General features: G+C 38.6%; 1 protein-coding gene across 1 annotated transcript in view; it reads right to left on the reverse strand.

Annotated features, from left to right (window-relative positions):
* Positions 1–1,245: 1,245 nt before the first annotated feature.
* The window catches only part of gsap (gamma-secretase activating protein), a 175,170-nt gene continuing 149,112 nt past the window's right edge, over positions 1,246–27,303 (reverse strand). Inside the window, exons 28-31 of the mRNA XM_028811696.2 lie at positions 19,518–19,579; positions 15,639–15,743; positions 6,901–6,994; positions 1,246–1,754 (exon numbers count right to left, since the gene is read on the reverse strand). Of these exons, the coding sequence (XP_028667529.2) occupies positions 1,654–1,754; positions 6,901–6,994; positions 15,639–15,743; positions 19,518–19,579 (362 nt within the window). The 3' untranslated portion in view covers positions 1,246–1,653. The remainder of the gene's footprint in view (positions 1,755–6,900; positions 6,995–15,638; positions 15,744–19,517; positions 19,580–27,303) is intronic.

Genomic DNA, 27,303 nt, shown 5'->3' on the forward strand with positions numbered 1-27,303 from the left:
AAATCAAGTAGAAGTAAAAATAAGAACATGCAATTACCTGACTGAACTTGAATGTTCTGAACCAACTACTTCAATGTACAATCAGAATTTTGTAATCTTTAATGTGTTTTGTTTTTTTTAGATCACCTACTAAAAGAGGAGAAGAAAAATAAAACTTCTTCAGCAATTTTAACTTTCAGAAAAGTTTAAAATTCTCCAGTGACGAGGCCTGCCAACACTAATGCGTTCAGCCAAATATCACAATTACAAGATGGGCATTGAGATTCTTTCTGTCTCTCCCGGGTTGGTTTTAGAACTTAGGGAACTTAGGGATCCACGTGTGATCAAAATTGGACATCCAAATGTTCCTAAAATAAAAGCTTAATCTTTATTGTTACTAGGGGGCTTTGCCCCCTGCTCGCTTTGCTTGCCAACCCCCGGGCCAGTGCTACGCGCTAGTCTCTTTGCAGTTCTGCCGCTCGCATATGGGGATGTAGATGTACAATTTAAACAGATTTTTATTTTTATGGGAATTATTACCTATGCATCACCACAACATATAACTGCCTGTGATTGAATTTAATTTCTTTCTCTTTATTAAATAAAATGACTTTTTTAAATGTTTGGCTCTGAGATTTATTAATTGTCTTTGCAAAAGCTATTCTAACTGGAAACTGTTTTAACTTTTTAATACGAATGGCATATTAAGATCTCCTTTGTTGTCTAATGTTATCCATAGAAGATGTACAACATTACCTTTCTTGGATATATACTTCTTTGTACAGTAATTTGTGAGATGTACGATATTCTTTGGGATATTGTAAGTTGTTGTTTTCATCTTCCGCACAATCACCACCACCACCAGTTTCAGCATAGTCTATTGATATGCATTTAACCAATTTGCAATGTAACCGTTCGACATTTTTGAGTTCCTCATTTATTTTGCTTCCCATTGCGGTAGGCTTCAGTTCAGTGTAACTTTGAAGTTGGCTTCAGACAGTAACTAAACACATTTATCTAGAGTGCATTAGTAGCTCAGTTCCCATGACCACAACTTGCTCATTTTATAATTTACACAAAAAGAAGACAGGGTCCAGAGCCAGACCAACTGTGTTTAACAAATGCAGAACGAAACACATACTAAGAAATGCTCACCAGGTCCGAGGCTTTCTCTTTGTGTGACATAACAATAAGCCACACTGCTGAAACTTAAATAATCATTGAAACACACTCTGTGTTAACAGACAGCCAAAAGAGAATACGTGATCAAGACAAATTCATTTTATTTTATAATTAGTAGCAGCAAATTAATTTAAGTTATGGTAAACAATTTACTAATACATTCCACAAACACAACATTTGGGGGGGTTCGTGAAAACAATATACTGTTATGGAAAATGGATAAAAAAAATTAAATGTTTTTCCAAATTTGGAATGAATATTATAATGACTTAAGTCAGACAAAAATCCCTTTGCATTAGCTTCTTTACATGTTTGAAAAAACACATTACATTTTGAGTATTATGTTTTCATTTATATACAGTACAAAGTAATTGGTACTTAAGTAGTGGCCCCGGCATTGTCATTTTTAATAGAACACTTTCCTTTCTGTGCATTAGTTAGGGGTACCTGAACACTGTAGCAGCTTAAACGTTTTTCAGCACTCATGTACCTTCATTTTTTCTCAAAACCAAGTTCTATTAAGGTATTCTTAAGAGCAAACTCCTCTACAAACTTTGCATCCACATTCTCTTGTTCTTCAAATGGGTTCAGAGCTGCAAAAACAAAAAACAAAGTGTCAATGATTGCTGCACAATGCATTTGTTCCTGCACACAGCCCTGCAAATGCTTCTGCATGTAACCTTTGGTAAGGATGATGGGGTTGCTACGCTTAGCTATTTGTACAAACGCCCCAATGTTTTATTTTATATATGCAGGCAACTGTCAAAATAAAAGACACACCTGAGAAAATAATACAAATTACATTGAAAGCTAGGCTTTCTTCTCTGGTGTGCTCAGTGTGGTAACCGAGCAACTCGTATATCTCATCATGCTTAGTTTGGGTCATTTATTCAATAGTTTCAAATATGAGAGGTCAGTAACTCTGCATGAGGGCCTCTTCAGTTACTAGAAGCTCTTTAAAAAAGTTGAAACTTCTTGAACTGAATGCTTGATTCATGATGCAAGGAAAACCAGGTAGCTCTGAGGCATCTGGCTGCAATCTAAGACAGAAGCAAAGGGTTTCAAATAAGGTATGGTGGGGGTTCCAGAGGAAATCAGGGAAAAAGGGGTAAAGACTGGGAAAAAAAAAAACAATCCCCTGAGAAACAAAATGAATGCACTTAGGAGGAGAAGGAGGAGGAGGTTGACAGTATGCGCTCATTGCTGCACCCACCACACGGCAAACCACCCGGATTGAGATCCGAGTTCAGCCGTGTAACAGGTGACACCTCAGCACCACGGCCTTAGGAAGACATTGCTCAAAATGTAAAAAAAAAAGACCTCAGAATAAAACAAGGTGCACCTCGGCTATTCACACTGTAGCGGGGCCACATAGTGTTTAAATGTCAGTTCTGAGTGTGTCTTGTTTCATTGTCCCGTTTACTGTTTGTGCACAGTTTATGCCGTCCCCGTAAAAAGGGGACGGATGATGGAAGGAGACCACAGCCACAAACCTGGAAAACACCTGTTTACAATCATTCAATCACAGCCGTCACAGGATTATTTAAGCCAGCAGGAGGAGAGAGGAGAGAAGGAGTTTTTCATTCACGACCACGAACCAACGGTACCAGTTATTGTCCACATCGTGCTTGCCAATCCAGTTTGTTTTTCCATCTGCCGGATTTATTTCAAGGACCTCACCACGAAAGACCCCGGGGTAGGACTTAATCATCCACCATACACACGAGGATTCACGGTGAGGCTGTTCCATTTTTTCCGGGGAGATTCAAACAACTCAATATCACTAATTCAGTCATCCGCTTTCAGGACAGTTTCATTATTACCGGACTCACGTTCTGATTCATTTTCAGTTTATCATTCATTGTTGTTTTCGTGTTGTGTGTTTATTTGTTACAGGGACAAGGGAGGGTTTTTGTTGTATATATTTATATATGTTTGGTGGTGTCTTGTTATTGCTGGGGTGGAGGGATATTTATATTTATATATTTCTGTTTTTTGCATGTCATTTTACTTAATACATTTAATCTGTTTAATTTTACATCCTGTTTTTGTGCTCATATTTTTCACCGTCGATTGTGGGGGGGAAAAGTTTAATTGGTAAGAAGTACGGCTTGATAGTTAGATTATCTCTCAGTAAATTATCCAGGCCACTGGTCTTGGAGGTGTAGCTGCCGGCTGGGTAAAAGGGGTCGGCCGTTACAACACTTCACACGTAAGAAAGTTTTAATACAGTGCCATAAAATGTTTTATATACTGTCGCAGGTGGCCGGGTGTGGTCCGCAGCCGCCTGCCTATTTAAGGAGCCGCCTCCCTGCAATCAAGGCTGGAGTTGGGTGAGGAGGTGGACGAGGTCAGAGAGGAGGCGGCAAGGAGAGGCCCTGAGTGTGTTGTGTGAAGGAAAGAGACGGCCAGTGAAGGAGCCAGGACTTTGGGAGACGGTGGGGGTTTGTTGGTGTGGTGTACTTAAGACTTGTAAATACTTTGTAAATAAACGTGTGGTGATGGATTTAAATGTGTCTGCCTGCCTGTGTCCGGGACGCCAATTTCACAGTGGCGTAGTCAGCAGGATGCTCCACCTGGGTCAAGGTGGGGACCTGTATTGTTGAGAGATTCTGTGAAAGGCCCGGCACAGCAGGCAACCTCACCCACGTGCCGCAGGGGCGGCGTGCACCCGACCCTGCAATTACCGGGTGTGTCGCAGACCAGGAGAGGTCCGCCGTTGGACTTGAATTGTTTCAGGGGTGGCTCAAGAGCGCGGCGGCAGCAGGGGGAGCTGCCGGGAAGGAGACGCTGCACACACGACAGCCGCAGCAGCCGCAGAGCTGCCCCAAACCTCGCCCTCGAGTGTGGAAGCAGGGTGAGGAGGCCGCAGACCAGAAGTCCCTCCTCGTAACAGGCACGGGATTGGGCAGCGTGTTCTGTCGTTCCGCAAACGATTGGTCAGAGGCGGGAGCAGGGAATGTCCATCTCGTGCCAGGAAGAAGCCCGAGTGGTCTGCAGGGAAGAGCCCATGGAGAGCAGTCGGCGAGTGGTGCTACTCGCAGGCTTCACACATTCTACACGTTTATGTCTACATTTTGTCAATTGTTACTAAAACATGAAAAACATTGCTGTTTTAACGATGTTATCTACATAGATTGTTGTAGAAATGGAACACACATGAAATGCATGTATTCCAAATAATAATATATTATATTTAGCCTCTACAACTCTGAGCAACTCACATGCAGATAAACAGACTTGAGCTGAGAGAACTTTCTGCGTTGGTGGGGGGATGGAATAGCAGGCTAATTGCTGCTTATATTGATCGACACGTTTACAACACAAAAGACGCTGACGGAGAGGTGTGAACGGATATAAGGTGGGCCGGGAAGTTTTTTCGTAGGCTTTGGTAATTCTAGTGTTAAATAATCTTATTTCCATTAACAGACTGTCACTACAATATTATCCTACATTACTACAGAGTGAACAGAATAATGCATTATACATGTTTTTTCAAAAATAAATCTTTTTCTTTTAAACCTACTTTTGTAATAAGGTGCCACCAATTGGAAAAATACAAATACAGTCATATGAAAAAGTCTGGGAACCCCTCTCAGCCTGCATAATAATTTACTTTCAACAAAAATGATAACAGTGGTATGTCTTTCATTTCCTGGGTACACCTGAGTACTGGGGTGTTTTCTGAAGAAAGGTTTTTAGTGAAGTAGTATTTAGTTGTATGAAATTAAATCAAATGTGAAAAACTGGCTGTGCAAAAATGTGGGTCCCCTTGTAATTTTGCTGATTTGAATGCATGTAACTGCTCAATACTGATTACTTGTAACACCAAATTGGTTGGATTAGCTCGTTAAGCCTTGAACTTCATAGACAGGTGTGTCCAATCATGAGAAAAGGTATTTAAGGTGGTCAATTGCAAGTTGTGCTTCCCTTTGACTCTCTTCTGAAGAGTGACAGCAAGGGATCCTCAAAGCAACTCTCAAAACATCTGAAAACAAAGATTGTTCAGTATCATGGTTTAGGGGAAGGCTACAAAAAGCTCTCTCAGAGGTTTAAACGGTCAGTTTCAACTGTAAGAAATGTAATCAGGAAATGGAAGACCACAGGCACAGTTGCTGTTAAACGCAGGTCTGGCAGGCCAAGAAAAATACAGGAGCGGCATATGTGCAGGATTGTGAGAATGGTTACAGACAACCCATAGATCACCTCCAAAGACCTGCAAGAACATCATGCTGCAGATGGTGTATCTGTACATTGTTCTACAATTCAGCACAATTTGCACAAAGAACATCTGTATGGCAGGGTGATGAGAAAGAAGACATTTCTGCACTCACGCCACAAACAGAGTCGCTTGCTTTGGACTGAAGAGACAAAAATTGAATTATTTGGTCATAACAAAAAGCACTTTGCATGGCAGAAGAACAACACCGCATTCCAAGAAAAACACCTGCTACCTACTGTCAAATTTGGTGGAGGTTCTATCATGCTGTGTGGCTGTGTGGATAGTTCAGGGACTGGGGCCCTTGTTAAAGTCAAGGGTCGGATGAACTCAACCCAATTTCAACAAAATCTTCATCAGTCACAAAGTTGAAGTTACGCAGGGGTTGGATATTCCAACAAGACAATGACCCAAAACACAGTTCGAAATCTACAAAGGCATTCATGCAGAGGGAGAAGTAGATGTTCTGAAATGGCCGTCACAGTCCCCTGACTTGAATATCATCGAAAATCAAGCAGGCTGTCCGTGCTTAGCGGCCATCAAATTTAACTGAACTGGAGAGATTTTGTATGGAAGAATGGTCAAAAATAACTCCATTCACAATCCAGACACTCATCAAAGGCTATACGAGGTGTCTAGAGGCTGTTATATTTGCAAAAGGAGGCTCAACTAAGCATTGATGTAATATCTCTGTTGGGGTGCCCAAACTTATGCACCTGTCTAATTTTGTTATGATGCATATTGCATATTTTCTGTTAATCCAATATACTTAATGTCACTGCTGAAATACTACTGTTTCCATAAGGCATGTCATATATTTAAAGGAAGTTGCTACTTTGAAAGCTCAGCCAATGATAGACAAAAATCCAAAGAATTAAGAGGGGCTCCCAAACTTTTTCATATGACTGTAAATAAGAAAGTGTTCTTTAATAACAATCAAGTGAAATGCTTTGGAGTGCACATGTTTTAAGTATAAATGATGAAAAAACTGATTCAGAGTATTCCTTTATAAATCTCATTTACTCTTAAAAATAAATAAGGGAGAATTGGCACAAAATTGATTAAAAAGCACACACACACACACACACACACACACACACACACACACACCACCCAGCAATCACAGGAAATGTGCAAGAGCACAATGTAAGTGCAATCAGCTACTGAAAATAATGTGGTTATTATCTTAGAAACGCTGTCTCTGTTATGACTTAGATGGTGAAGTGATATCAGTTATGTTATAAATATGCAAAAATTTATAAAATCAGAAAACGTGTCGTTTGCAGAACTCCACGTATACCTAACTGGATATAGAGTATTTTCATTACAGTAAATATAAATGTACATGAATAAGGAAAAAAATAAAACAGAATTGCAGCTGAAAGTCATACAATACTGATGACAATTTAACAAATATGTTTCACATTTTTATGAAAACTGAACAAAAAATCTAATTTGATTTAGCTATAATTTAATCTTGTTTAGCCTTTTCATGATTAAAAAGCAAACAAATAAAATACCCAAATTTTCCATGGCAGACAGTTTTTGTGCCAAGTAAGCAAGAGGCAAAAATTCTGGATGAAAGTTGCTGTAATCCTCATTATTGAAAGAGCACTGTAAAGACAAAAACAAAAAATATTAAAGTGTGGAATTACCCGATTTATTTTATTATATTTTTTTTACATGGTTAGGCAAAATGAGTGAAGGGCAGGCAAGTACACAGTTAAAGCTGTGGTTACAAACGAGTACGTGGCATCCTAAGGAAACTGTCTATTCCCTTGGCAGGCAAGTGCGTTTTGGTCAACTTTGGCAAACCTTTTTTCTGTTTCACACATTTTCGAACCTCAACGGTATACTTACCAAAAATACAAGGATGCATAGATAAGTAATTAGAATTGCAAACCATACAAAAGTAATTGCATGTCTCCTTCTTGACTAACTACAAATGTTATATGCAACATTTAACAATATTTTACATACAAATTTCTAGCAGAAATGCACACCAGCAATATGAGCAGTATACTGTACGACTGTGCTGCAAAACACAAGCATCCCAGTACTTTATTGTTATATGTAAGCAATTCAAAAACCTTTGGTATTAAGAGTACTAAACCATCTTGTTTTTAAAACATGACATCTATGTGATTCTGCACATTTTGTCTCTATTTAAAAAACAGAATATACAGGAAAGTATTAGGTTCATAATCTACAGTAAGTGCACATGCATCCACAGTAAGGACGGATGTGTAAACTAAAATGCTGTAGTTATGGCATAACAGTAAAATGAAGAATAATTGAAATAATTTGTTTTGAGAACACTAAATGCCTTTCTCTCCTTCTTCCATATACAGTTAAATACAAGCTAATAATTATAGTTAGTAATAATCACTATATGTTACATTATTTCATCAGCCGTGGTTAGTCAGTAGCTGGTCCGCTCTGTTACAACAGTCTGGAATATTAAGTTGTCAATTTACAAAATAGTCCTCTTCAACTCTTCACTGTTCACAAGAGCAGATTTCTGGCTTGGAAACAACAAAGTTAAACAGATTTTCAAGTAAAAATTAAACTAACATGATGATAACTACTTGGAGTGAGACATTTGTAGGGGAATTGAATGTGATTTTCAAGAATCAGAGTGCATGAACTTGGCACATCTCTTAATGTAAAGAAACTGCCTAATAGTAAAAAAAAACAAACACAATCTGCCAAGAGGTTAAAGATCAGAAGGGAGTAGTAAAAGAGTGAAAGATTCAGTGCCGCTGCTCTCTTACTTAGTAACTCTGTTTCATACAAGAAACACATGAGAAACTCAAGGCCAAGTTTTAAATACTTTTGTTGCATTTCAACAGTAGAAGTGGCCACTCTAATGCACCTTGCATGCATGTTTCACAGCACAAAACTGCAACACAGATGGAAAAAAAATAGTCTGTACTCTTGAGTGTAACAGCTAACAGGCGGAGAAATTCACTACATGACGACTGGAATGAAATGGAATTTATAATATGTAAAGTATCAAAGCCAGACTTGCAAAAGGATCCAAGGATGTCAAGACTGTATTACTATCCAATTAGAATATCACTTCAAACACATTATGCCATAAATTTCCCTACCACTAGTCAGTGAATTTATTTTACAGACATGTTGGTCACAGATTTTCTTTAATAATGTTAATAAAGTTACAGCCAAGAGAAGATGGTTCAGCCCATGTACTGTAGCTCATTTGGGATTAATGGCCAACTGTTGCATGTTATATGCAGTTTTGCCTTTGAAAGTGTCAAAGAAAGTGCTGCATCAAGCAAAGTCTACGTTGTGTTACAATTTTTTGCCCAGAGCATAGGAGATTGGCCTTTTTATGTTACAGTATATATAAAAAAGACTTGCATACCTATTTTGCTTCCAAAGGTTTTGTTCTTACACTAATAACTGTTCTTCGTATGCGCTATTCTAAAAACATACTATATACTATACTATTACTACATTCAAAAAATACCTCAATAGACACTTCTTTTCCAACAACATGTTCTTCTTTATTTCTTTCAACAAACTCTTCACTTCTTTAGGCGTACCCACTTCACATAAAATCCCGCCAGGTTGGCCATATGCATAACTAACTATGAACCAACTTCTGAACAAATCCAAATCCTATTATGTGATATCATCTACTGTTGAATTCTGCTCTGTACTTGTAATATTTCTATTGCACTATAATATTGTATTGAGGATTACTTGTGTTCTGTTCTGTGTATTGCATTTCCCCCCATTTTTTGACACCTACTGCATGCCCAACCTACCTGGAAAGGGGTCTCTCTTTGAACTGCCTTTCCCAAGGTTTCTTCCATTTTTTCCCTACAAGGGTTTTTTGGGAGTTTTTCCTTGTCTTCTTAGACAGTCAAGGCTGGGGGGCTGTCAAAAGGCAGGGCCTGTTAAAGCCCATTGCAGCACTCCTTGTGTGATTTTGGACTGTATAAAAGTAAATTGTATTGTAACTATGTGCACAGGTTGCAGCTATGAAAGACATAAAGGAAGCCCTTCTATATCTAACATAGGCTGTTGTTCTGTGCTTGGTATGCTGCCTCTTCTTCCACATTTAATCACATATTTTCTATGAACTTGTATAACATGCATAATGTTCAAAGAATTAAGGGCTGTGTAACTGGTAACAGCTTAGAAATCCAAATATTCTTTTTGCATAATAATATGCATTAAAACAAACTTTAAAAGCCAAGTTTATCACTTTATGAACTGTTCTACTGTAGTGAAATAAACATGTAGTGTTATGAGAGAGGGTGCTTCCTGCATGGAGTTTACATGTTTTCCTTGTGCCCACATGGGTTTCCTCTGTGCTCTCAAGTTTCCTCCCACCTTCTAAAGACATGCAGGTTAGGTGGCCCCTTGTGTGTGTGTGTATGTGCTCCCCCTGTGATGGGCTGGTGTCCTGTCCTGGGAAAGTTCCTGCCTTTCTCCTTGCTGGGATAGGCTCCAGCTTCCCTATGACCCTGCTCTGAATAAGTAGGTTCGGAAAATGGATGGATGAATGGATGTAGTGAATGGATTCAGCCTAAAGACAAAGAAGGAGGCGTGGGAGTGAATGTGCTTATGTCCTACAAAATAAGTCTCTTCCACATAAATCGGAGCCTGTTCCTGAGTTCCCGAGCCGCTACGCATGCAACCTACCCGGGAACGAGGCGGGATGTAGGTGGAGGGGAGCTGGGGGCACGGTTTGTGCGCTCTTGCCAACCCCCTGACGTTATTAAATACGGGACCAATAGTCATTAATGGTTATAAACTCAATGCCTTGTTTGATTCCGGCATCAACATTTCAATTGTTGATTGCCGATATGTCTTACCGTGACAAAGAATTAAAGCAAAGACCAGTATTAAATGTATTCACGGAGACCTCTGGATGTACAATACCGCCCTATGTTTCGTGAGTCAGGGAGGATCGCTTAAAAAATTCCCCATGGCGGTCCACCCTAATCCATCTTTTCCAGTGATTCTGGGGTGGGACTAGTCTGAAAATAAATGCGGTAAACTATTGACTACTCCCGATAAAAACTTAGGCCTCGTTATAGATGGGGATAACTCGTTTCAAGCTGTCTTCACACCGTGTAGACAGCCAGCAGAGAGACATACGGAAACCCACGAGGAGGACGGGGAGATTCCTGGACCATCGCAGGCGAATATATCATCTGCCCGCACCTCGACAAGTCGGGAGGAATCCCCGCCCCTTGAGGTCAGACCGGATCCTCTCTCCGATATACACTTTCAATTTAGACAAATACCGGCTTCTTTTAAAAGGGAGCAGTGGAATGATGACTCCCTAAAATTTGCAAAAAATGCAGTAGTCCTTGTCAACGGCCAACGCACACACCAGCCCATGCCACAAGGACCTCACTTTGTACTAGAAAATGATCTATTATATCGGGTCGCGGAACATGGGGCGGAGGTCCAGAAACTGCTGTTAATTCCATGAACCTACCAGCGGCAGGTTTGTGAATTAGCACACGCCCACCTCCTTGGAGGCCATTTAGGCTCTGAAAAAACTTTAGAGCGGATTAAGCTCAGATTTTATTGGCCAGGAATTAACGAGGAGGTTCGCCATTTTTATATTTCTTGTCCGGAATGTCAGTTACGGCAAATTCCTAGGAGGGACCGTGCTCCTCTCGTTCCCCTTCCCTTAGTTGATGTACCCTTTGAAAGAATCGGGTCGATATTGTAGGACCCTTAGAGCCCTCAGCCTGAGGACATAAATATATATTAGTCCTCATGGATTATGCGACCCAATATCTGGAAGCTGTTCCCTTGCGCTAAGCTACATCTAAAACAATCGCACGGGAACTTGTAGGGGTATTTGCGCGTGTCAGCATTCCTAAAAAAGTCCTAATGGACCTAGGGACACCTTTTACCTCTGAGATGTTCAGGGAAATGGCCAAGTTACTGAAAATAAAGCAGTTAAAGACCGTGGTGTATCATCCTCAAACCGACGGTCTAGTGGAGAGGTTTAATCAGATTCTCAAGCAGATGCTCCGCAAGGTGGTCAGCGGGGATGGGAGGAATTGGGATCAGCTCCCGAATAACCCCAAACCCGCGTCATCTTTGACTATCGGGAAGACCCACAAGCCTCTACAGGGTTCTCAATTTTTGAATTATTATACGGACAACAACCCTGAGGTATATTGGATATTCTGAAAGGAGGCTGGGAAGGAGAGGCTCTTCCCTCAACTAATATTTTGGAATATATCGCACAATTGCGCGATAGATTTGGGAAAATTCTACCTATTCTAAAAAGTCATATGGAAGAGGCACAAGCAGCACAGGCTCGTTAATATGACCGTGTCATGGTATTATATTATGACGCTCCGAGAATTCTGTCCAGGGGATCGTGTCATGGTATTATTTCCCACCTCCCATTCTAAATTACTCGCCCATTGGCAAGGCCCTTGGTGACTGAAACGGGGGTTATAGTCCGAGAACGCCCCTATAGACTTCCTGAGGCAAAGAAAGCAGAGGCGGAGCTGAAAATCAAGCAGATGCTGGAACTAGGAGTGATAGAGGAAAGTTATAGTCCCTGGTCCAGTCCAATCGTCTTGGTTAGTAAGCCTGATGGCAGTTGGAGGTTTTGCAATGACTTCCGTCAGCTTAACCAGGTCTCCTTATTTGATGCTTATCCCATGCCTCGCGTGGATGACCTCCTTGAGAGGCTTGGACAAGCAGAATTTTTGACCACACTTGACATAGCAAAGGGGTACTGACAAATTCCTTTAACAGACTCTGTGAAGGTCAAGACAGCGTTTAGCACCCCTAGCAGACACTGGTAGTATTGTGTCCTTCCATTCAGATTACATGGGGCTCCTGCGACTTTCCAGCGTCTGGTGGACAAAGTGCTCCGACTCCATAATTCGTATAGTGCTGCCATTCTGGATGACGTAGACTTCTATTCCAGCACATGGAAGGAACACATACAGCAGGTCACTGCGGTATTGCGGACACTAGGAGAAGCCGGGCTTCGTATCAATCCCAAGAAATGTTTCTTTGGACTGAAAGAAGATAAATATTTGGGCTACCTGGTGGTCCGGGGTACCATGAAACCACAGTGTTCAAAAATAAATGCCATTTTAAAATGGTCCCATCCGCGAACAAAGCATTTCTCGCATTAGCCAGGTACTACCGCCAGTTTGTACCTAGGTTTTCAGATAGAGCGGCTCCCTTGACTGATCTAACAAAGAAGAGGGCTCCTAATCATGTGGTATGGACTGACAAGGCGGACACTGCATTCTGTGACTTAAAACAGGCTCTTACTTCGGCACCAATATTAAAAGCTCCTAATTTTTTTCTCCCTTTTATTCTCCAGATGGATGCTTCAGACACAGGCCTGGGGGCCGTGCTGAGCCAAAGCGTTAATGGTGTTGAACACCCTGTCATGTACCTGAGCCGGAAACTGTTGGATCGGGTGACCAGGTATGCAGCGGTGGAACGGGAAGCTCTTGCGATTAAATGGGCAATTACGCAGTTGAGGTACTACCTCTTGGGCTGGGAGTTCATTCTGGTGACGGATCATCCTCCCTTACAGTGGATGGCCCTTCACAAAGAGTCGAATCCACAGGTCATTAGGTGGTTTCTTGACCTCCAACCTTACAAGTTTTCACTAATTCATCGTAAGGGCTCTCTCCATGCCAACGCTGATGCTCTCTCTCATACCCACAACCTCTCGGTGCAGGATGCCCGACCCGATGGGGGGCCTTGTCACACACGTGTGAGTAGGAGGCAGCTAAAGGGTCTGAGTAATGGTAATAAAACATCCAACCAGGGGGCGGCGGAGTGCACTGACTGTCTTTTTCAGTTCCCTACAGACCTTTTCTGGCAAATCCTGCAAGGTTCCGGTGCCTCAGAAGACATCACTTCTGGAGCCGGCCCCTTTGCTGACATCACTTCTGAAGCCGGCCCCTTTGCTGACATCACTTCTGAAGCCGGCCCCTTTACTGACATCACTTCTGAAGCCGGCCCTTTTGATGACATTATTTCAACTACGGGCCTTTAAAGCCCCAATCTTTGTCTATTATAGTCAGTTCAGTTATGGACTCTGTTCTATGCACATTGTGCTTAAAAAACTTAAACTTTTACAGCTGGGAAAACAATATACGGGTGGCTGCACCAAATCTTTATGATGTCATATGTTGTATTATTGTCACAACATGAATGCTGCTTGGGAGACAGTGGTGACAGATGACGCATAGTATTGGATATTAGTGAAGAATAAAAAAAATTTTAAAAAGTACACATTACCAGTACAAATTTCTTTCAAACTAAACTAAGATTCAAACAGTAATGTGAACTTGGCATTCTGGTATTTTGTTTAAGGCTAAATTTCACCTTTTGGCTGTTCATATAGATAATTTCTCAGAATCACAGTGTATCATTTACTTAAACAGTTAAATTACTTGTAACCATCTTGTGCATTCCAAGAACCCGATAAATGTGATCTTCATAACAGAACACCATAATACCCGGAGAACTGAAACCACAAAAGGATGCAAAGTTATAATACTACAAATCTCCAGAAACCAGCAGCAAGACAAAAATAACCAATCATTTTCTTCTATCCAGCATTTGCTTTAAAAAGGATTGATTTAAGTTTGATAATGATGGTCTACGTCATAAAATAAGGCAACTTTTTAATTGCGTATTTAAAACTTCCATACAAATGCATGTTAATAAATGTTTTAAGAAAAGAGCAAACGTTCAGAGTTAGATTATGGAGGAGTGGAAAAAACTGATGTTTCAACCATTCTGTTTCATCACATTTACATATACATACATGGCGGCTCAATAATGCAAAACAATGAAAAGTCAAAATTGATCACTCACTTTTTTCATCTAATTTTGGATAATGTTTCATAGAAGGCAGAAACTACAATTCAGATTAATCAATAAATTTGTGATCTGTAATGTAAAGGGTATCAATTATGATCTTGAGAGGTGTTCTTAAATCTTGCTTTCTTAAGGGCCGAGTTAGTATTTTCAAGCAGACTCACTTAAAAACATAGGATTAGTTTGGACTGAAAAGAGTGTGGGTTAATCAAATTTTTAAATGCAACGACGACAGAGAACCAGAAATGTATTTTAATTTACATAATAGTTCCACTTAGTTCTCACTATGAACACTAATTGCTTTATAATGACTGGAGGTTTTATTAGTGTATTAAATCCAGATTTAGACAGCACTGTAGAAATGGTATCTATAACATTTAAAACCGCTGCAGTCATTTTACAGTAAATATATACTTTCAAAATATGGTATTAGGAACACTGTCTGGCATTGATTCGGCCATAGAGGTAAGCATTTTCAGCATGGTACAACATAAGGGGATGAAGTGATGGGACTCAAGTGACACTCGCTCCAACAAATATGTGGTACATGTTGGAAATGTTTCCCCTGCCTGAACCACAAGCTGGGAATAGAAACAAGAACATTGAGCAAAAGGATTCTGGATGCACATGAAAGAAAGGACCAGCTTTTTTCAGAATTTGGCAAGAATGTTAATTTTAAAAGTAAACACGTATTACATAAAGAATCACTTTAGATAGGGCTTTCTGGTCATACAGCTCTCCATGTCAGGAATGAATTGAGTGGTGTGTTCTGTTTTGTGGATTCTCATTTGAACGTACTGTTGTACTTTTTATTTTATTAATTGGATTTTGTTTTCTTTAACTTTTTTGCTGCCCTGCATTTTCTACTGGATTTCATTATTATTCATCTTCTTCCTACACTAATTTTCATAATTCTGAAACTAATCTTGATCCCAAAAGCCCTTAAAATAAAAATATGATGAGAGAATACTATTGTTTGTGGCTCAAACTATAATACACAAATAATGTTAATTACCTGTTTTAATTAAATGTTACAGTTTCTGTCAGAGTCACTTGGCAACACTAACATGGCTTGTAGTTAGTGAATTTGGACGTGTGCATGCATAAGAATAACAGCTTAAAACATAATAAATATATTAAATAAATAAATGTTTTAGGGCAGAGGCTCAAGTGATTTTGCATTTTGGTTCAAAGGTCAATCAAATATTGCTAGAAGAACTCAATATGACCTTTCAGTGAAAAAACACATGTGGTTGTGTTGTCTGTTGGCAACCACGGTTATATATTCATTTTAGAATGAGTGGTTTACCAACTTTACCACAACTTTTTCTTTTTACTCTGCATTAACATTTTAAATGCTTTTGTTTTATTTCCATGTATTTTTTACCTCTTTGCTTCCATGATTTGCAAACAGAGTCTTCACATAGTTCTGTGCAATGAAGGCAGATGTTATTGGATGATCCCACAAGTGATACAATTTTTGACTCATAGTCTAAAATTATAAACAAAATAAATTAGTGTTCTTTGCATAAGAAATCAAACTGTATTTTAAAGACAACACTCCTTACCACATATTAAAATGAAGTGTAAAACTGTACACAAAGTTCACAACAGGAAATTAAAATTTCATAAAGCCTTTCATTTTCAATATACAAATAATTTAAAGTTTGTAGAATATTTACCTCATATTTTATTCGGAGGCAAGGCCAGATAAAGCTGTGTAAGTTATCAACAAAATATTGTACTCAATCTGAAAAACCACAGGAGTTGTGTGCCAAGTGCTGTCCATATAAAGTAAATACTTTCACAACAGAGTTGCAACCATTTAAAGTTAGGAATTGTATTATAAAGATCTAAAGAACAAATCATTTTCCGTTAGTGACGCATAAAAGACAAGAACCAATAACAATGGTACTATTCTTCACAGAGTATAAATATAAAGGCTGTCACTGTAATGGGTTTGTGCTGAAGATGACCTAGGTTTTAAATCAATTTAGCTTTATATTACTAACCAGGTATCTGGCAAAGGCACATTTTTAAAACAAATGTAAACCTATAAATTGTTGAAATTGACGAATGCCAAATCTTGGAAAGATAACTGTTTGACCAAGAAGGACTGCAGGTGCAGATTTATTTTTTATGATTTGTATAGTATATGTGACTGGCTCTATACTGGACTTATAGTTGTAAATAATTAATATATATAAACGTATACCAGAGACATCATTAAAACGTATCATTCTGGATGATAAAAATATTGGATTCAAATGTATTGAATGTGGTGCTTAGAAGAAGAATAAGGCTGCCGTAAGTAAATCATTGATCAATCTGGCTAATGTAGTGTCAATGTGTGCTCCTCCTTGAAAATGAACTGAAATAATTCCGACTAGTTATTGAAAATTCACACATTTGTTAAATTGCCATAACTACCATGACGGAGTGAATTTAAATTTTAAATCTCTTCAGAATGAGTACAAACAAAAAAAAATTTATCAAATCAGAGACATTGCACATAAAATGAATGGCAACAATATAGTAAAAGTTATTGTATGTTGCATTTGCAACAGCACTAGTATACTGGGCTGTGGAGTCGGTAGATAAATTCTTCGACTCCGACTCCTTAGTTTCCGGTACTGCTAACTCTGACTCCCCGACTCCTCTGTATTTAATATGCTAATGTATTTTCCATGTTGATTGAAGGAAGGCAACATACACGTCATTTAATCACAGAACTACTGGCTAGGAAGCTGACTCTCTACCGTTAAACAAAAAACAAAAAAATGAAAACAATAAGGTGTTATTTATTGTTTTTTATCAAGTGGCTATAAAGTAGTAGCATGCATAAAAATCAGGAACAGGAACTTTACCAGTTCAAAAAATATAAACCACATGTTTTGGTAGTTTTAAAACAAAAACAAAGCTTAACTACATGAACAAAAAACAGTTTATATATTAAACTTGGAATACAGTTTTAGAGTAGAATAGCTGTTAAATACAATCCAAAATTAACTCAATGCAATGTTCTAAGAAACAGAATTGTTTCTGCCAGATCCTCTTTCATAGAAGCTCTTAAATCTGACTTGATTATTTCTAGAGCTGAAAATAGCCTTTCAACATTTACTTGGGTGGGTGGCATTGCTGTTACAGTTCTAGCCACATCACTAATAATCTCTGGATTAACAAGGATGGCTTCTTCTACAGTCAGTTTCGATGTGTGATCACACTTTTCAACTTCTTTTAATTCTTTAAAAAACTCCTGCGGAATCTCTTTATTTGGACATTTACTGGTCGTTTATCTTTCACACATAGGTGACGTCGCTTTGCTTTTGAAAATTCCATTTTGTCCAAGTAGGACTCAAAGTCTAATTCTTCATTTGAAGAGGATGATCCTGAGTTACCAGTGCTTATAGCTTCATCCAGTGGTGGTGTTTCAGGTAGTAGTAATCCCTTCATCAAACTGCTAGATCATAGAGTGCCTTTTTTCCATTAGCAATCTGGTCATTGCTCAACATAATTCGGCTCATTGGATCAACATAAATAGCAGCTAACAAGATTTGATTATCCAGTAAGAGACTCTCTCTATTCTTCATTGAAGATATGATGCCATCAGCTATTAACCCTCCACTTTTGTTCAGGCAATATATCAAGCTCTTCCATTCCAAGAAAAATTTATCAGGTGTTAAACCTTCACTATTGCAACCTCATGGTGACAGTAAAGGGGTAAGAAAGTAGACTTTCCAGTTCTTTTACTTGTGCCCACTGGCTTTCAGTTAATAAAACATTTTCATCATCCAGTTCTTCAAGAAAGTCTTTTAGTTCAAGCAAATACTTTATTGTTTCCCCAGCATGTTGTTTGATCTTTTCCTGCACATCTTTTCAAAATGGCATCTGTTTTAGGGGCCCTGGCTGCAAAAGTTACTTACCTCAATTTGCCAATTAGAGTAGCTGCATGACGATCTTTGAATCCATCTCTCATTGCAAGTTGCAGAGTATGAACAGCACAATGCATATGTTGAGTAGTAGTAAGCTTAGATGCTTCTTCAGCAATGTTATCCAAAATGTCACTATTCTCTTCAGTTTCACTTTCTCCAATACTTGCAGAACTGTCTTCCTCTAATATCTGTTTGTCACTTTCTTCATCTACTTGATTCATTTTCTCAATTGTGCTTAACATATTAGAAGCTTTATCTGTCACAATACATAGAATCTGTCCCTTTTAATTTCAAAATCTTCTAGAACAGGTGGTGTGCAAAGTCATGCTAAAGTTCAGCCCTGGGTGGGAGCACATGTGGAGAGTGCAGGCAGAACCCCTGAACACACATCAGGCCATAGCACACACCTACACCTACATCATTACACTTGTTTACACTCAAATGAACTTGTTAAATACATTATATCTGAAATAAAATGAAAACACTTTTTGTAATGTACCATAATCCAGATTACAATATGTGAATGTCAAGTTGTAGAATAGCTCAGCTGAACTTCACACTAGTAGTAACACAACTATGTACTGGACTTTATTCTTACATCAGAGAAGTACTTAATTATGACTACTGTTTGTGAAATGGGACGTTTGAACTTGCTGTATTTTGTTTTCATTACAATTTAAATTTATTACGAGTCGGAGTCGGTACATTTTTGCAGACTCCGACCCCGACTCCAGGTACCCAATTATTGTTATACCATCCATACACAGTTTTGTAGCATACCTTTACATTTATATAGTTCTTTTCTCATTGCTCAAAATGCTTTATATATTGAGTGAGGAGTCACTTTAGCTACCACCAATATGCATCATCCACCTGGATGATGCAACAGCAGACATTTTGCACCAGTACAGTTATTAGCTATTAGTTGGTCAAGGGACAAGAGTGATAGCCAATCAGACACAAGGGATGATTAGGGGGCCAGAATGATTAGGCCATGGAGGACAATTTAGCTTGAACATTGGGATACACCCTGCTCTTTATGAAGGATACCCAGGGATCTTATGACCACAGAGAGTCAGGACCTAAGATTTACATCTCATTTGAAGGATGGCACCATTTTTACAGCACAATGTCCCCATCACTGTATTCGGGCATTGGGATCTACACCCACACCTCAGGGTAAACGATCCTTGTTGGCCTCTCCAACACCTCTTCCAGTAGCAACCAAGCTTTTCCTAGATTTTCTCCAATTTAAGTACTGGTCAGGCCCAAACATGCTTAACTAATGGTGGTTTAACTGTCCTGATGTGCATCTGGTATGAATAAAAACTCACCTCTGAAAGTCTGGACATGACACTGAATTTAAGCTGTTCGTTTTTCTGGGTGTTATCAAGATCTACAAAATAAAAAAAAAGTGTGTGGATAAAAATATTTTAGAAGACATCAATAACCTGTAAACCACGTCTCATTAAGTGTGTAGATTTCAACATGAACATAATTGACAGAAACTGTGACATGCACAAATACCATGAAGTCGAAATCACAGAGATGTGCTTTTTGGAAAATCAAAACCTGACATACTTGTAAAAGATAAGGAGGCAAATACAAGATTATACATTTATTATCTGTATTATACTCTGTCCTGGGTATAACGTTAATCTGCATCCAGCCCTGCATGTAGGCCCTCCAACCTGCAGGAAAAACCTTGGGATTGGTGGCAGAATTGGCACTCCAGTCACCATAAAAAAACCTCACACTGGTTCCATTCCTTCTGAACTAGTGTGGTGCTGAGGTGTCACCTGTTGCATGGCTGCACTCGGGTCCTAATCTGCGATCCTGAGTTGGTTTGTCATGTGGTGGGGGCGGCAATGCGCTGCATCAGCGTGTGCTCCTAACTTCTGTATTATACTCTGCCTTGCCCAAGAAATTTTGTAAGACAATGGGCCTCAGTTATAGCCCCATTGGTTAATCAGGTGTATCAGAAGTACTATGTAACTAAGTACTTTTTTTGTATATAAAATTTGTAGTTTTTTTTTTTTTTTTAAACCAATGGCTAACATTATTGACAGACAGGATGGTGTATTGGTTGTAGCCAATGTGATACTCTGCACAAGTTTTGCCAGCCTACAGTCTGATTCTAGCCACATAATTGCCAATGGCTGTATATTTATTGAACAGCAATCTTATCTTGATACATGCTGATACAGCTAGACTCTCTTTGCTGGAGCTCATTACCAAGATGCATTCAAAGTAGCTTAATTCTTTAGTCTTACGTATTATCCATCAGATTCGACAAAACATACAATCAGCTGGCACCTTCTATAAACAGTTCTGTCTGCATACATTACATGTTAATTATTGAGCAGTCAATTATGTGAGAAAGGCTAGTGTACACAACGAAATAGATGCTCAACATAAAGGTTCATTTGCCAGGTCATGCTTCTATAAATATGATGAACAATCAACAGTCAAGAGAAGTGCTCAAATGAATATGACTTGAAAATAGTTACTATTAACAATATGTTATTAAAGGAGATTTTTGACACCATGCGAGTGTCCTGTTGAAAATATTTCCTTTAATGGTTCTGTACCTTTTTCATGGCAAGTGATTTATGGCCTCTACGGGGAAAAACGTGAACTGGGAGTTCAAATGAAAAATTAATAATCAACATGCAGTGCTCACTTTAATATGGGCAATAATCTTTAAACCTCACAGTTAAAGTGGAAAGTTTTGGGGTACACACACTCATGGTGAAGCCTAGAACACTGTAAGGTCTTCAACCAACACAAAGACAATTTCATACATTAAAACAGTAATATTTTTCAAGATAAGTGATTACAAAAGAAGTTAAACCTGATGGCTGTTATAAACATTTTTAACATGTCAGATTACTGAAGGAAACTTATTTCTTATTTGCATAAAATCTGGTCAGGCTGTGCCCCGCTAGCTTTTAATGTAGGAAAAACACTCTTAAAGGCAAAGACCTGATTCACCTTCCCATAGCCAGAAAGGAATCTGTATTATTTCTCCAGAATCAGAGATTTGACTTTCTGATAATGTCTCTGTTACAGTACCCTGTAAACCTGAGATGAGTGACTCCTCAGTAAGTGGAAATTATCTGCTTCTCTGTCTTTTTGAGAAAACATATCATCACTCTAGTCTGCCAGTCATAAAACACTGTCCCTGACTTTCACTCAGTACCGAAAACATGTGCTAACCAAAACATCTACTTTACTCCAATTTTTTTTTCCTCCCTTGACCTTATTAGCTTATTAGACCATTTAGCTTTGGCATACGGTTTTTAGCCACCTGGTAACTCCAATTAGTTTTATATCTTGGGTGAAATCTAATCTCCCGTCACAGCAAATGCTAAGTTTGCTTATCTGTTTCTGTACATTCAGTGATCCATTCCTTATGGAAAACTTGACTCAATCCAATTAAACACATCTGCTACAAAAAGTATGCTAGCTTCTTTTATAGAGGACCACACTGATTACTCTGAGCCTTCATTATTTCAGATAGTATTCCTGTTTTAGCTTTTCACGTGCTCCCTGCTAGCATGCTACTGAAAAATCAAAATTAGTTTGTCATTTTAAAAAATCAAAATTAGTTTGGCATTTTAAAAGTTTTTTTTTTTTTAAACTTGTTCTTGACATACCCCATCTCAACTCAGACCTGCCCCACGTGATTCAAACGTGAGGCCTAATTGTAAATGATGTAACCAATGCCCTTAGCCAATAATAATAATATTTTTTTTACAGGGATGCTCCATTTTGTTGCTACTCTTTCTTGTCAACCGTTTGGAAAAAGCGTGAATTCAGGAATCCAAAATTCTCTATTTTTTAACTTTTTCTTTAGAAATCATTAAGGCTTTTTTCCTTTTTCTTAGAATTCAGATGCACGGCAACAGAATCCCGTTGCTTTTGGACTAGGGATGTACCAGTTTCATTAAAAAAAAAAATTGTAGTGCTTACTACAGTTGCATATATTACAGCTTTGTTTTTGGGTTCTTATTTTAGATTAAAAAATTTTCATGACTGGATTTCTTGGCTTTTGACCAGGTACTTTTTTTGGTTTTGTGATGTTTGGAATTAATTTGCCATTAAGCAAAACCTATATTTGGTCTTTTTTGGCCTGCCTTGCTTCTCGTTGTTATTTCAGAATTCTTCAATAATGTTTTAATTATAATAAATGAATATATATTTGTGCTGTATTAAAAACCTTTTGTCCAAAGCACAAACCATTATAATGGGTTTTCCCATTTCTCATTAAAGAGCACTTTTAAATGTACAGTAATCCCTCACTTATCGCGGGAGATAGGTTCCAAGGCCGACCGCGATAACTGAATTTCCGCGAAGTAGCGGCACTATATTTATTTAATTATTTAACGTGTATTTGGACGTTTTTAAACCCTCCCTGTATTGTAATACAACCCACCATTTACTCTATTAAAAACAGGGACAACTGCTAAGCAATATGAAATCGGTAGATAAGTTTACACTTACTGTATAGCGAAGTACACGTAGCAGCTTGTAGGCGGTCATGACGTCGTCGACCTTGTTGCAAAGATTCCTAAAGCAGATTCCATCCAGACTACTGCCTTATCACGTCCACTTGCAACTCATTTTGCACCCTGGTTAAAGGACACTGCGGCCGTAGATCTTATATGCTTTTCCTCCTTTTTAAATAAAAAGAATCGATGTCCTGCAGCGGTGTAGCTGTTCCCTTCCTTCAACATATCCAAAACTTTTACCTTTTCTGCAATTATTTGCATCTTCTGTTGGTGCTTGGACACAGCCCCTGAAGCATTAGCACGTTAATGATGAATGAGTGAGATGAGACTTCCTGGTTAATGCAACACTCCGTCGCTGAGCCAATCAGCAGCACACAGGAACTTAACTGCATGCTCTGATTGGGTAGCTTCTCAGCCATCCGCCAATAGCATCTCTTGTATGAAATCAACTGGGCAAACCAACTGAGGAAGCAAGTAAAAAGACCCATTGTCCGCAGAAACCCGCGAAGCAGCAAAAAATCCGCGTTATGAATTTAGATATGCTTACATATAAAATCCGCGAAGTCGTGAATCCGCGAAAAGTGAACCGCGAAGTAGCGAGGGATTACTGTATTGCTATTTAAAAGCTTTAGCTTCACTTTTGGATTGTGTAGGCTGGATGCCTGCTATTTGAGGTTAGGGCTAGAGCAGGGGTCTGCAACCTTCACTATCAAAAGAGCCATTTTGCTCCCTCTTCCTCCAAAGAAAAATAGTCTGGAGCCGCAAAACATAACACAGCTTATAAACTTTTAAAAGTTTTAATCTTTTTTTAGATTTTACATGTTACAACCACGGAATACAACAAACAGAAGTGCAGTGTGCATGTGTAGGCCTACTTTGAAATAAATTTAACTGAACTCTGCAGGCCTATTTGAGTCCTTCCTATACCTGTATAAAATTAAAATAAAAACTAGCCCACTTTAATATAAATAAAACATTTAGCTGTAGCTTAGCAGCTTTAAAAAAGTAAACATAAAATTCCATTTCAGTGTGCTCTCATCCTCTTCAGGTTTCCCTCTCAGCCAGCAATCAACTGAAGCACCTGAACATACAAAAAAACCTACATCAGCTCCGGGTCTGAAATAAATGTGTTTTTTTTTTTTTTTAAATATTAGCCTATTAAATGCTATTGTTCTCACCTGTTTAATGTGACTTCTGTTTCTGAAGTTCGCTGCAGATCATCTCTAGCACTTTGAGCTACTTTTTGTATGAAAATGTGCTATATAAATAAATGTTGTTGTTGTTCTATGTCGGGGCTATACAATGTGACTTTGACCTTCACACAGGACTGCAGGCTCATGTGTGAGGTGGGAGAGATATTTGGACTTTATGAAGTTCATGCTTGAGAAAACTTGCTCACATAAGTATGTTGAGCCAAAGATGGACAGGACTCCAAATGCATATTTTTTCATGTTCATATATGTTTCGGGAATGGCACTCCATGTATTGAAAACAAGTTTGTCGGGTTTGGGGAGGTTTTCAATATCAGTCCATTTGTGCTCTTTAGCGAGAGTAGCCTTCTGACGGGCGACTTCTTCAAGATCCGCTGTCAGGCATTTGAACTTGGACACCCATAAATCTTTATCCGCTATGCGGCCAGTTCAATTTCTAGATCGGGCTTACTTACTCCTGTGAATGCGGATGTGTTCAGCAGGGATGGGTCGATGTCCAGGGAAGGAGAGATTGTTTTTTTTCTTTCTGATCTCACTGAATCTTTCTCTAAATGCAGCTTGCATTGCAATAATTGTACGGTGGAAATAATCACAATTTATGTGAATGTTCACTGCTTTGAACTCTCTCAGGGAGGGGAAGTGAGAGAGTGTACCTTTCTGTACATCTCTGGCAAACACTGTCATCATGCGCTCAAACACCAAAACATTTAAAGTCAGAGAATAGATGCTCTGATATTTTTATGAACGATTCTTTCATGTATTCTCCGTCTGTGAACGGCTTACCCCTCCTTACGATCTCTTGAGCTGCCACAAAACTAGCAGCTGTAGTTGATTGTGGAGAAGTGATCCACTTTTTGAAAGTATGTTTGCTCTGTTCAGCTTTCTGTTGCAGTTCCCAAATTGCTCTCTTTCGCTCATCTTCACTTGGGTATTTTTCAGTGAATGCTGAGTGCTTGTTTCGAAAATGTCTTTCAACGTTACATTTTTTGTTGTTCGATAATTTATCGCCACATATTAAGCACACCGGTAAGCCAGCGTCGTTGGCGGTGAAGGCAAATGCTTCTGTCCACGCAGAATTAAACTCTCTGTTCTCTTCTGGGATTTTTCATTTTTGGGATTTATTCATGGTTAATGCAGGGGTCGCACACTCCAGAAGCCACCTGCAGGTAAAGGCGAGGGCTATAGACGTAGATGTGACGCATATTTTAGTTGACAAATTATAAATAAAAATTAGATGTTAAAGTGTATAACAGTAGTAGTAGTAAATAAACATTATATATATTACATATATTATATACAAATTAAATGAAGAAATTGCCGTTATTCATTTTCATGTTTTTTTTTTTTTTTTTGTCAAGGCCAAAAGGAGCCATTACAAGGAGGCTGAAGAGCCGCATGCGGCTTCAGAGCCGCGGGTTGCCGACCCCTGGGCTAGAGTGATGCCTTTCAAGTGGGTCCAGACCAGTTTAGTAGGCATCTGACATGTTGTGTCTTGCACCCATTTTAAAATGTATTACAAAATCTAAGCTTAATAAATATATACATTTACAAAATCCAAAGTGCTCAAAAGCAACACAAACTATTGTACCACTCTGCATAGAAACACTGTCATTCGAAAAATAGATAGATAGATAGATAGATAGATACTTTATTAATCCCAATGTGAAATGCAAGTTAATATCTAGGGAGACTAAAAGACAGTTGGAGAGGAATATAGCAGATAACGCGAAAGACAACCCTAAGAGATTCTTTCAGTATTTTAGTAGAAAAAGAAGAGTCAAGGAGGAGGTGAAGTGCATCAGAAATAGTAAAGGGGAATTAAAACATAAAGACAATGAAATAGCAGATGCCCTAAACTTACATTTTTCTGAGGTGTTTACAAGTGGATAACCTCCCAGAGGTAAACAGGACTACTAAGGAGGTACTGAGGGATTTGGAAATTGTAGAGGGAGAAGTGCTGCTCAGATTAAATAAGCTGAAATCAAACAAATCACCAGGACCAGATAATATTTACCCTTGAGTTCTTAAGGAGGCTAGTGAGTACATATATAAACCCTTGACACATATTTTTAGGAAGTCACTGTGCACTGGAGAGATTCCAAAGGACTGGAAAATGGCAAATATCATCCCATTATATAAAAAGGGTGACAGGGCAGATCCAAGCAACTATAAGCAAGTAAGCTTAACATGCATCACAGGAAAATTAATGGAAGGAATTATTAAGGATAAGATTGAGCAACACCTGGCAAGGACAGGAGTTATTAGGAATAGTAAGCATGGGTTCAGAAGTGGGAGGTCATGTTTTACTAACATGCTGGAATTCTATGAGGAGACAACAAAAGGATACGATCAAAGTGGAGCATATGATATTATTTATCTTGACTTTCAGAAAGCATTTGATAAGGTGTCACATGAGAGGTTGGGCATCAAATTAAAAGAAGTGGGAATTCAGGGTGATGTTTTTAGATGGTTGCAGAATTGGCTCAGGCACAGGAAGCAGAGGGTGATGGTGTGAGGAACCTCATCAGAACTGGCCGATGTTAAGAGTTGTGTTCCACAGGGGCCAGTGCTAGGGCCACTGCTATTTTTAATATATATAAATGATTTAGATAGGAATATAAGTAACACGCTGGTTTAGTTTGCAGATGATACCAAGATAGGTGGATTAGCAGATAATTTGGAATCCGTTATATCATTAAAGAAGGACTTGGATAGCATACAGGCTTGGGCAGATTTGTGGCAGATGAAATTTATGTCAGTAAATGTAAAGTATTACACATAGGAAGTAAAAATGTTAGGTTTGAATCAAGGTTATTATAGTTAATGAAAACTAAAATCAAAACTGAAACTATTATTAAAAAAACATTTTTGTAAACTGAAATAAAATAATTAACAAAACTGAAATGAAAAACTAAAACTAAATGAAACTATTAAAGTAGCTGGAAAGACTAACTGAAATAAAATAATAATTTACCAAACATAAATTTAGTTTTTGTCTTTTGAGTTAATTTTCTTGCTGTTAGTTTTTAACCTTTATAACATTTAACTCTAAAACTGAAAGCCATCCACCACGAGCCGCCCGCACGTATTCATCCAGTGAACGGCAGCTGGTAATGGAGGGCCAGAGTTCACACAGCATTTGCGGTGACAGAGCACATTGAATAAGCGTGTAAAGCCTGTGGAATAGAAAGCAAATTTACGTGCCTTTCTTTGCACTTGTATATCAAGATGTAATTCAAACTCTACCGTATGGACAGAAAAATCACGAGTGAGTAACGTTTCAGTTTATTTGTCAGGTGCCTGCTTTTTGATGACAGTAATTCACCTGTCACTTCATATATGAAGTATATGAAGGACAGAGAAAGTATAGTAATCATGAAAAAAAATCGACTTCG

Source organism: Erpetoichthys calabaricus, chromosome 1 (genome assembly GCF_900747795.2).
Source record: "Erpetoichthys calabaricus chromosome 1, fErpCal1.3, whole genome shotgun sequence".
Taxonomy (NCBI): domain Eukaryota; kingdom Metazoa; phylum Chordata; class Cladistia; order Polypteriformes; family Polypteridae; genus Erpetoichthys; species Erpetoichthys calabaricus.